At 36.6% G+C, this 12,879-nt stretch overlaps 1 protein-coding gene across 1 annotated transcript; it reads right to left on the reverse strand.

The window, feature by feature from the left end:
- Positions 1–5,982: 5,982 nt before the first annotated feature.
- On the reverse strand, positions 5,983–12,760 carry LOC103717022 (ADP-ribosylation factor 1-like 2). Its single transcript, XM_008805250.4, has 6 exons — positions 12,579–12,760; positions 11,394–11,484; positions 8,677–8,792; positions 7,799–7,858; positions 7,618–7,683; positions 5,983–6,503 (listed from the first exon to the last, which is right to left on the reverse strand). Exons 1-6 carry the CDS (start codon positions 12,633–12,635, stop codon positions 6,309–6,311), a joined length of 585 nt encoding a protein of 194 aa, XP_008803472.1. The 5' UTR covers positions 12,636–12,760; the 3' UTR covers positions 5,983–6,308.
- Between the last annotated feature and the right edge of the window lie 119 nt (positions 12,761–12,879).

Raw genomic sequence — 12,879 nt, forward strand, 5'->3', positions numbered from 1 at the left:
TTCTTTTCTCGGTGTGGGTTTGAGGTCCTTCCTCTAGCACCAATCTGTTGCCACTAGATTCTGGACTAAGATCAGATTTCGTATATTGTGTGCTAAGGTTGGTTAAAACCAAAGTGCGCTGAGATCGGATGAGACCGAGGTGATTTGAAATTGGTTAAAACTAAGATGAATGCAAAGAAGTCCACTTGCCGAAAAGTTTCTGACGATAGACCTTTCGATGCTAAAGTTAAAGATTTAGAGCAATGGAAGTGAGAGTAGAATGTGTTGAGAGGAGTCTGAGATTGTTTATCTAAGGGTCCTCGGATCATTCCTGTATATAAGATAAGATAGGTAACTGATTTGGTGGAATATGCCATGCATGATAATGATTGATTACGCATTAATAATATGGTAATTGCCCTGCACAATTGGCATGCGGCGATAATCGCGCTGCTGCGTTAACTCACCTGTTTCATGTCAAGCCTAGTGAACACTAATCAAAGAATAAGTGAGAAAACTAGATGGACCCCACTAAATGTTAGTCATCGAAATTTCATGTCAGGCTAGTAATGTAGTTAACTCGCATGTTTCACAACCCATTGATGTAGAAGTCATGATAGAAACCTTCTCCAATTTGTCCCATTCATCCACCAACGCACCATGCATTGCAAACTTCATTTCAAGGTAGCAAATCTTATATATTCAACTATTTTAGAGTGTCCTTGTCAGTTGGCTTGTCACGTAAGGCCTGTGGAACGTCATGCAAAGCAGCCAAACAAGAACAAAATCCAATATCACTGTTTGCTTCCAGCACTGTAAGGCACAACATGAATGAAGGATAAAAAAACAATACAATACTGTGTGTGGTACAACCTCTACTTGTTAAGTCATTGTTACATTGGTAGATGCATTGCATTTGGAGGTTGATTAAAACTCTTAAGGAAAAAAGGCCAAAAGACTCGTGTTCTTAGACTTGGCCGTGATGCGACTCATAGCCAGCTTTATCCCGAAGTGGAGTTCAAATATTGGACAGCGTGCATGGTGCTCGGTTAAACGCAAAATGAAACTTAGAAAGAGACAAGGCATCCGTGGTATAAGGGGAAAAGAAAGCACGAATCTCGAGGTTTTTTTTTTTTTTTAAATCTTTTGAAAGTGAAGGGTGCACGGAGGATTCCTGGTTTTCTCTGCATGCGTCGCATTAAAATTCGTACCGGACGGAGGATCCGGCCAAGTCCCCCGTCATGGGGATACTCCGAGTTCATCGCCAGGTCGTCCGTTGATTGGTCCACCTCGCGGAGGAACACTGGGTCCCACTTTGCTGGCCAATGAGTTCGCATGCACAGGAGAAGCCACACGGTGGTGTACCAGACGGAGAACCCAACTCGAGTCGTGTACGTCTCGTAATCTCTCTTTATATCTTCCTTTTCTTGGCATGACAAAACTACCCCTACTCTGAATCAAAAATCACATCTCCGTGCCTCGAAACTCGCGACCACGGGATTCTCCGTTCGTTCCTAACCTTCTTCGGTTGTAGTAGTTGTTAGGCTTGCAAGCCGGTGGCATTCCTCGTAATTATCTCGAAATATGGGCCCAAAGTATACAGAGGAGTCTCGATCTACGCGTCGACAACCGTTGAAATGGACCCTCGGATCCGGTATATCGTAAGATATTCGACCAATACGACGATACGAAACGATACATTGGCGTTGATGCAAGGAAACAAGGAAGAAGAAAGAAAACGAAACAAGAAAGGAAGAAAGCGACGTATGGGAGGGGGAGGAGTGGAACGTACGTAACGTAATCTGTGCCTGTCGGACGATTTATCGGATTCATATCGTATCGCGATATTTTGAGAGGAAAAGTTTTTTTTTCCCTCACGGAGGACTTGTTGGACTTGAAGGCCCTGTTTGGGGAGCTTTTGGAGGGCCAAAAAGCACTTTCTGGCCCTCCAAAAGTACTTTTAGGTAAAAAAGTGTGTTTGGTAAAATTTCCAAGAAGCTGTTTCAGCTTTTGCGGGAAGCTGAAAACAGCTTTTTGGCAGAAGCTCAATTTTGGAGCTTTCCGAAAACGCTGTTTTCAGCTTTGTCGGGAAGCTGTATTTTTGACCAAAATACCCCCATTTAAAAGTTTCTTTTTCCTCCCAAAAATCTCAATCGCACCGCCTCTTTCTCTCTCACCATCCCCCCTCTCTCTCTCCCCCTCTCTATCTCCTTCTCCTCAATACCGCCGAAAAAGAAAAAAAAGAAAAATAAATAAATAAATAAATATGTATATAAATGAACGAATAAATAAATAAATAAAATAATAAATAAATATATTTCAATGAAATAAAATAATAAATAAATAAATAAATAAAAAATATTAGTAATTATTTAATCAATTTTTTCACCTAGTTAGAAAATTTGTTAGAGAAATAAATGTTCATCAAAAGAGTAAAAAATTAATTTATACTAATAATTATAATATTTTATACATTTATTATTGTATTATACTATAAATATAATATAATATAATATTATGTTATGTTAAATAATTTAATATTATATTAAATTATTATCCTATAGTATACAATGTTATAGTACTATTTTATAATAATATTATGTTACATTACATTAATATTATACTATATCATATATTTATATATTAATATATATTATATTTTATTATGCACTATTGTATAATACTAGTAATGTCCTTTATCGTCATTTTGTTATACAAAAGTACTTTCTCAGTTGTTTACCAAACAAATGTTAAAGTGCCACAGCACTTTAGAAATGTAGTTACCAAACAGCAAACAGCTTTTTATAACAGCTCTACTTCCAACAGCTCTACTTCTAACAGCTCTACTTCCAACAGCTCTACTGCCAACAGCTCCCCCAAACAGGGATCAAACATCCGGGAAAAGTTTGATTAGGAGATTGTTTTTTTTTTTCTTTATGATTTTTTCTTCTACTGCTGAAAGTATCACGAGAAGTTTGTATCTGGGATTGTGTCGTGATGGCGACCGTTGTTTTGTCTCTGTTTTTTTTCTTTCAAATTTGCCCCGTCCTACTAGCTCTGGACTTTTCTGCAGCTTTTCACCTTCTTGCCGTGGCCGGGAGCAATGCTTATTTCCACCTTACACATAATCTTTAATGAAAAAAGTTAAATTGGCTATTTATAACTCAGTATATAATAACAGAAGTGTTGAGTCTCCTGGCTGTTACCAAATATCAGCCCATGTTATGTGGCCATAAACTATGCCAATCAGATCAATCCAATTTTCATGGGCCAACGATCTGAACAAACGCATGATAAATGATGAATGAAGCTTATAAAAATAAGACAATATTATTAGCTTGATACATTAACTACATAGTACACATGGTACAGAATATAATTTTTCCTACGTGATGCCAATCAGATCATTTTATTTTTGTAGGCCAATCATCGGGACAAGCACATGATGATGGAGCCTACATAAATGAAATGGCTTGATTAGCTTGGTACACGGCTACATGGTACAGGATATAATTTCTCTTGTTGAATCCTAGACGTTGAGAAAAGGCTTTATTACTATTCATGGTTTTGAACTAGCAAGTTTTGTCTCTAACCTTGGTGCACGATCTTGCCCAAGATTAGCAATTCCCTTGGATAATCAAACTCATTACTTAGATATGATATTTTACTTTAGTTACAAGACTAATAAGATTCTAAATTTCAACACAGCTTCCATGAAAATATTGTTGCTAATAAATCGGCAAACTTGGGACCTCAAGTATACCCCTAAAATATGTCGGTGCTAGAGTTGAGATGTAAAGTGTAAAACCACCTTCCATGTCGAAATAAGGGAGGCGATGTGATTGAAGAACAATAGAAACATCAACTACTAAACTTTTTTACATAATATTTTACTAATGTTTATTTCACTGCCAAGTTATGAGTGAACACGTTTGTGTCACATACCATGAGAAGTAATATAATGCATATTAATTAAGTCCTAGGTGTGGTCAACTGCAACACCAATTTGAGTGGTTGGATTACCTTTTTTTTTTTTTTTGTTCAACGGAAATAATACTAAAGGAGGTGACGCCGACATCCAATTCATGCAAGTCTTCCGCTTTCTTTTTCTATGTGGCGGCATACATTCTTTCATGTACCACTTACCTAACATCGAAGACTACATACTTTATTTGGGCTATATCTTTCGCACGAAAAGAATGATTAGTCTTCTTTTACAACATCGCCCGTTGGATCGTACTCTACACATATCTCAAAAATACAACCCTTCTCTATCAATATTTTTTTTCTTTTTTGGAGGACAACGCAGCATTTGGTGCAATGTTCCTGGTCCTTGTGACATGAAAAGTTTTTGGATGGGACAATTAAATTAAGCTACTGCCACTTTCTTAAGCCTTGCTTCTCTGCCGTTCTTGTTGTTGTTCCTTGTCCTCGTCATTGGGTAATATCTATTCGGCTCAAAAGGATCCAAAATATGATTTAAGATTAAACGCCCAAACTGTTGCAATTATTAATAGAACAGACGGGGGTGCATAAGAAACTGGAAAATTGGTCACCTTTTTATCTATTTTGCAATCATGAACCCACTGGCTCGTACGAACCAGCAAATCACTGACACATGTCTGCACTTCTTTAAGATGTGCTGCTTAAAGTATGTTGTTTTGTTTCTGGGGGTGGCATATGCCGAGCCTGTGCCTCTGTGCTCATGGAAAAATCTCTAGAGAATTTTCACATTTAATTATTCTGAATTCCCATCTTAAGAAGTTCCATGACAATTTACATATAAATATGAGAAAAATAATATTCAGCAAGTAATTGCATTTAGATAGTGCTACAATTGTAATTATAAAAATATCTAAATAATATAAATCATCAAAGTATAAGATTGATAATGTGACTCTTGATTTACGATGGTCGATTCCCTAAACTTGGAAATGTGTGTATTATTTGTTAGAAACATATAGCTGGACCAGAAGCCGCCGATGTTTTCTTCAAAATGGAATAGACTGTTTTTGCTGAATCAAAACACGTCCATGTCCACTATTTTTGCTGAATCAAATCCAGTGGGAAGCACCCCAAAGTTCAGAATCCAAACAAATTCCCTTGTCTTTATTATTTTGGAACCTCGGCAGTTGGTATCTTTCCTGGATCACCATGGTTTCTAGCTCTACTCCCTCCATGTTCCTATTGCTTCCTTTCTCTTTTCTAATCCATCACTCTTATCCACAGAAATTGTTATCACCATTGGCACATGATGGTATTCAAGCAGCATTTCGAGACTGTCGAAGTTACCGACTAATAACTGTCATGAAATTAAAGTTCACCGTGATGCGAGCAGTGTCTAAAGGTTTCTGTTGCTCATACCCATGGATCCCATTGAGGAAGATTAGGTTTCGGACAATAACACATGCAATCTTGAATCATACCCGATCCATTGCAATAGCAGGTCAGGATACTTCTGACTCATGCGTCCATGCATCAACGATCAAGATCATCACCTTAGCGGCTGCCAACTGATCATGTTGGTAGAATCATTGGGATGCGCAGGCAACCTGATATTAAGAGGGTGGTATTAGATGATCTGGCTCGAATTCTGATCACCATGTTATAACTCTTGGTACTTCGGCTCCAATCTGTACTAAAGAAATCAACCATTCATGGAAACCTTACACCATCCGATCCAACAAAATTCATACTTCATCCTCATACCGAACTTGAATGACTACAACAAAAGAGATTTCCATCCAACACAACCCAGCCAACAAGCAGCTCATTGTCAATCCAACATACTGCCATATTATTCTGCGCATTGTTGCAGATTTGTTCTTCACATCCATTTTTGTAAATATGTAAACCAATCCTTCATCACAACTGCTATGCCATCTTCATTCACACTTCAAATGCAGTGGAGTCCTCTTAATTTCCATTGGGATAAAAAAAAGAGGGAAAACAAATAACCAGTATAACTCTTATAAATATAGGCAGATTAGCCATGGAGCAGTATAAACAAAAATCGGGTCTGTTGATTTCTACATTTACTTCCAGTAAGGAGACAAGGAAAATATAGCCCATAACAGTCACCGTACATGAATTATAGCTCCTCATAAATAAAATAGTGACAGAAGATCACAGAAATTTAGCTGGGAGGAGCATTCATCAAATTTCATTAAGAACATCAGGTTTAATATCATACAGGGTGTGATCCACAAAGCTTGCATGTTAGAGTAAGTTAGACCAGAGCTGGCACCCAAACAACCAAAAAGAACATAGGCAGTGAAAAATGTATACAGAAAAGAAAATTGTTGAAAATATGGTTCTGACCTTTGCAATCAGAATGAGGAGCTGCCAACTGACACGGAACGTCCAAAGGGTTTCAGCTCCTTCAATGTAGTTGCTAGCCAGTCCAGTCCCTCATAAAGGCCTTCACCGTTAATAGCACAAGTTCCTTGGATATGCCATATCCGGTTCCTCAGATCGTATAGGCCCAGTCCTTCACAAACCTCCATTGGGGTCATTGCCCCTTTCTGGATGAGAATGAAAGGCCACAGTTCACTTTGAGAAATTAAATGACCATGTACAGATTGCCACCTCTAATCCGTGTTAGATAAATGAATTGTTTCAGTGAAGTGAAATGTCCTTTTCCTTTCTAACAAATTCAAGATCAAGTTGACTGACAAAAACCCTCTCAATGAGAAAGGTAGCTTTAGCTATGACATCGATAACCTATACATTTTCCCCTAGGTTTAAAAAAATTCTGGGTTTTCTTTGTTGTTTCCATTGGAGAAATTTTAACTTGCTGCTTCTTATGGTTGAAAACTCACTCAAGTATATCATGGATTTGAACTTTGATTTTGTATTCAATTTCTAAGGAGAAGATTAAATAAGACACCAGGATGCAGGAGAATCCATAAATAGTAATAATAACAAGCATTGTAATAATGGTAATTTTAAGATTTAGGTCACTAGAGGAATCTTAGGAGATCACTGATATATTGAGTTCAGAACCCATGGATATGAGATTGACATGAGCAACGGATGCAATGACGAATAGCAGCATTAATAAAGATATATCAGTTTATCATGTTCAGAGAACCTTTCAGCCAACAAAGTAATTATAAAAGAGAAATCAGCATCAAAGAATATTATTATTATTCTGGGTTAGTGTTGTGGAGGGAGAAGCATTTGAGAACAAGCATTAAGTTGAACTTCATAAATCAGATATGGAATAAAACTTAGTAGTTTATCAACAGATTGAGATCAATAATCTTTCTTGTATGTGTACCTACAGTGCAAAAACCAGGATGCCTCTTTTCCCTTAAATATTTTTCTTGATCTACAAGGTCTAGCTTTTGGAGCATCTTTGTCTTCTGCTATATGTTCATTTAAAATTTGTGGCATAGAGAAAAAGAATCCGTTTTAAGTCAAGCATGCTGAAGTGTGGTTGGCCCGAAAAGTAAAACATGCAAGGACTACAATTCAAAAAAAAATCAAAAAAATGAAAAAAATCACCCTGTTTATGTTGTATGATCCTAAAATGAATTTAAGGATGATGTGCTAGGTTTCTGTGAGCATTCTATGGATTTCTAATTTAGTAAAGCACCAAGTTCTTTTGATTTCCAAGCCGCTGGTTTGACTTACCAAGTCCTGTTTGTTAGCAAATACCAATATAACACTGTCCAGCATGAAAGGATCCGTGATAATAGCCTGAAAGAAGAGATTAGCAAAAAAGGATTGGCTCAGTAATGCGAATGACATTTTCATAGGTAGCAAAGCTACATTACACATGATTAGCTAATTCTTAAAACATAAAATTCTAGACCTGAAACTCTTGTTTTGCCATTCCAATCCTTTCTCTGTCCAAGGAATCAACTACATAGATCTGCAAGCATGTGAAATTATTAAAAAATCTTGAAAGTTCATTGATAAAAGAAAAACTGTAGCTTTAAATCTAACCCTCTATATGTAAAACCAAACATTTAAAAGAAGAACAGGTATGCTATTTAAGCATTTTCAAGCAACGTAAAAAGAGGCTACCCCTGATTGTGAGATATAGCAAAAAACTTGTGAAAGCTGACATTTGCTTGGTTTTCCAACCAGTGAACAATTACTGGACATACGGCTTCAGAAAACAAATATTTATTTAAGAAATAAGTTTTAAAGTTTATGGAAATATTATTCAACACTATGTCCACTATGCAATGTAACATGAGACAACAATTCAACTACACAGCAAATTCAGTGGTACTTGCTTAAAATGATGGATGTCAGCATTTTATAGAGGATGATCAACAAAGAGTTAGATGCGAATATCATAGCATAGGCTGTAGCATAATATTTAATGCATATAATGGAGAAGGTGGAAGCTGAATGGATTATAAACAAATTCACATTGAAGTCATTATGCACCAGACACGTGGCTAACATACTTAAACACAAATTTAAATATCATAAAACATTTCAATAGAAGTAAGCTTGGAATCAGTAGACTTTATATGTTTAGTAGACAACAGTACGTTTCAGCCAAGAAACTTTAATTCACTTCGCTAAAAGAAACCAATCCAAGACTTCAGTGAACAATTAATTTACAACTGATGTACAACTGCAAGGAAGGGCAGACATCAAATTCCTTTAGTAGAACTACTAAGGGATATCACTGTGCAGTAAACCAGAAGGTAATTTACAGACAGATGTTGTTATCAGCCCATCAGTATTGTTAAAGTAATGCCTCCACAGGGGTCTTAGTTTCTCTTGCCCACCAACATCCCACACTGTAAACATCACATTTTTATATTGAACTTTCTCTACATTGAAACCTACAAAATAAAATAAGAAAATAGACATGAAAATGGTCTGTAGTCTGGGATTAGAGAATCATAGGATTCAAAAAAACTAGTATTAGTGCATAATATGTGAACAAACTGTAATGGATCATAAAATAAACCAATGCGGCTGCAAGAAAATAAAAGGGGAAAAAAGAGAGAGTTGTGCTGTGTCCATTCAGAGCAGATATCAAAACCTAAAACGACATTACTACAAGATAACAAAGCATAAAAGAAATCCTTTTCGTCTATACTAGCATATGGCTTCCACTTGGCATGTTCGAATTAACCACTGGAAAAAACCTCAGCTTTAGAAAAGTTGGGGATCTCAAGTTCAGTCTTAAGATGGTACTGTCAAAGACTTTTTTTAAGGAAATAATTTTCATAAAGTCTCCTAAAATTTTTTTCCAACTAACTGTTTGAGCTAAAAAGAGACAAAAATACCCAGATAAAATTCCTTATAGAAAACATCATTGATCTAAAAAGTTGGAATTAGTCATCACCATTCACCCAGAAAACATGTAAGTGTCTACAAGAAAGCTGAGTTTTAGTACTGACACTGGAGAAGAATTAAAAATTGTAATTGTACATAATGAAAGAGAAGCAATTTATAAAGAATGAACATGTATACTGCCTGTACTAGAAGAATGGAGTAGCAACCTATAAATCTAGCTAGCCCTACTCGTAATTTCAGGATGATACATGGAAAAATTTAGGCTGCGTTCTTAAAGATACCCGCAAAACTTGTACAATCTGAATCTCATCAAGAGGTCCTACGCATAAATTAAAATGGAGTGGTAGGCCAACCTCAGCAGTCAGGGATTAGTCCCACTAATCGACAACTGATAAACTGAATACATAATCTTCCACCGAAGTATAGCAGACGGCAGAATATTAGATAAGCTAACATTTTTACTGGGAAGTTGATTGTGACAGAGATAGAGTGTCAACTATTAAATCGCTTCATTTGGCTGTAGTCTTAAATTTCTTATCACAGTCAAATCCTACATAAGCCTTCAAAGCATCCATAAAACTTATCTTTAATTATCATTGAAAATGTTCTTTAATATCAATGAACTCAAAGATTGTTTTATTCTGAACTAGATCATTTCTTCACACCTAAAAACCTGTTCCACTAATTCATTTATTTTCCTGGTCTCTAGGAAGCCTTAAATTCTCAATTTAATAAAGCACTTTCTTTTCTTTAATGAACTTCTACCTCCAAAAACTTAACCTATAGGTCTTGGGACAGAATGGAACATACTCCATAAACCTATCTTGTCTGCACACCCCGAGATTCCAACCCAAAGTGACTTAGGAATTTCCTGCAGACCAATTGGCACCAACGTATGGCTTTACATTGCTAGGTGGCATCCTAGGATCAAGAAACTGCCAGATGGACCATGAACCCTGCAAAACAACCTTTATTTGCAAGCATCATCCTATCTGTATGGTGTCAACTTTTAAGGATCACTCTATTATTCATTAAAGTTCATACTTTTTGACTTGCATTTTTCCAAAAAAAAAAAAAACTTCTGATATCAACCCTTTGTACATTGATGGAAAATACTTAAAAAAAGGCAACATTAGGCAAGAGAGAGGTATGCTAGTAGGTCTGAATAAGAAGTTTGCAGGAAGGAAATCCGACCTTGTTAGTCATGCAGTTTAAGATTATGACACTAAGGAACAACCCTCCAACATCCTGCTGTACTTGGAGAAGAGTTTAATCAAAGAGGGGATGACAACAAGGTTCTTTATAGGAAAATGAACTATCTAACAGAAAAAAACTGAAACAAATCTTGATAACCTTGTTACAAGATTACCTCAAATAATTAGGCCAATCAAAAATTTAGTCCATGGTGTTTGATCATTCTTGCTTTATGAACTATATATATTGATAACTTGCCCATTGTTTTCTAAATTTAATTCAAGAAAATCACATGCACAAGCTAAAATATGGTGACTCACATTGTTTGTTGGCAGATTATTTAGTATGAAAAGTAAAAGAACCCATGTGATTTTGCATTTAGCATCTTGAGCCCGGAACAAACTTAATGGATTTCAACAATCAATTATCTGATCTCAGAACAAAGAAAACACCGAAGCATAACTTAAAAATTAAGTGATAGACCTCCAGCAACAAAATAGTGAATTCTAAACCAGTTGCATTAGTATCTAAAAGCTAAGAATAAAGATCTTGGAATAGAAAAAAGACATCCTTCATCAAAGAGTTATCATATCCAGCTTCTTCAGATGTCCATGTCAAGGATAGCCAATATTGAGGATTATAAACTTGCAAGGATTTGGATGCAAGTTGCCTTAAAGTCATCAGTCGTCATTGTATGTCTCGTGATTTGATGCCCTTCCTGCAGAGCCTTGGTGAAAGCTGCTCAACAGAATCATTTTATTTACAGCTCCCTGACCTTCGATTCAAGAAATAAAACTACTGCAAAACTTTAATACAAGAAATTATCATACTAAGTCATACTAATTCAGAAAACATCTTTCCAGCAAGAAGACTCGAATATCATGTGGTTAATTAAACCAGATGGAAATCTTGATAAATAGGATGTGCAGTAGCTATGAAGTGCCTACCAATAGTTGGGACTGTCGACAGCACTTCTCCAATATGCAATTTGTACAAGATGGTTGTCTTACCGGCTGCATCCAACCCGAGCATCACAACCTACATGAGTTAAATTCAAGCAAACAATTAGACTAAAAATGGTTGAAACTCAAATTGATTTAAAAAGCAAAAAGAAAATGGAGCAAAGTACAGAGCAAAAATGAGGAAATTATCCCTGAAATATAAATTCATACAGCTCACACTTGATGTCAAAGTATAGTCCCTCCCGAATTGGGTGAAAAATCAGTAACTAATAGTTATGTGTGCTTCACATGAAAAAAGGGATACAGGTTTGGTTTCATGATTGAAGAACGATGAGGGGCACAAATGCCATCCATTGGGCTCAGGAATATCAGGCAGTATTGGAAGTTCCAGAATGAGACAACTGAGTACATGGGATAAGTTAAGTGTGAAAACCTCATAATAGGTTCTTAAAATTGACTCTTGGTGGATGCTTCGATCCTTCAAAGTCTCAATTCGGCATTAGGGATCTCTTAGACGTTATTTTTTGATAGAATCTCTTTCTAAAACTTTTATTGAAACCTTTTAATGAATAGTATTCTTAGAATTGACTGGACTGATGTGCCATGGGCGCTGCCAGATGACAACCCCAAAACTAACATATAGACTATATGCAATGAGCTGCACAAGATCTAGAGGTAGCCAAACTTAGAGATTGCTTTGGTAGAAATTTGGTATATAATTAAAAAAATGGTAGAAAGAGCAAATTTTGCAGGAATTTGTCAAATTATCAGGCGAAATAAAGTCCTATCTGATCAATTGGAAAAAAAAAGGCTGCTTCAGTCTTAGCAGAAAAGTTCGAATTTTTCCGCCTGGTTCTTTCAGAATTACAGAAAAAAGATAGAAATACGTGCCAAATAATCAAGATTACACTCCAACACTTGGTTCCCCTTCGAACTACTCAAAACCTAAGCAGATTTTCCCTAAAAAAACATTCCCCCCCCCCCCCCCCCCCCCCAAAAAAAAAAAAAAAAAAACCATCCTCCCATTGATTCAAGAAACTCAGAGAGAAGACTTTAAGGAGAATCTTGGGCGAAGGAACAGACAGAATACACCAAAGATTAACTCATATGAAACAAAATAGAAATCGTGAATGAAGAAAAAAGTCAAAAGGACTTGGAAGACGGGCGTACTCTCATCTCTTTAACGCCGAAGAAGGCGTCGAAGAGCTTCCGGAAGGCTTGCCCCATGCCCGAAGCCCGATACCGCTCTCTCCCTCTAGCTCGCAAAGCTCGAAAGGTTTTTGCCGAGCTTAAAACCAAAAAAAGAGTTTTTTCTTTTTTGTTTTTTTCTCGAGGATTTTCGAGCCAAAGGCTCCTCTTCTCTCTCTCTCTCTTATAGGGATGCAGGGGAGTAAAAATTAATTGGTCCATATGCCGGGGCCCGCACGGAGCAGCCAATCGACAGAGAGCCATGGAGGAAGGAAAAATTAAC

Source organism: Phoenix dactylifera, unplaced genomic scaffold (assembly GCF_009389715.1).
Source record: "Phoenix dactylifera cultivar Barhee BC4 unplaced genomic scaffold, palm_55x_up_171113_PBpolish2nd_filt_p 000125F, whole genome shotgun sequence".
Classification (NCBI taxonomy): Eukaryota; Viridiplantae; Streptophyta; class Magnoliopsida; order Arecales; family Arecaceae; genus Phoenix; species Phoenix dactylifera.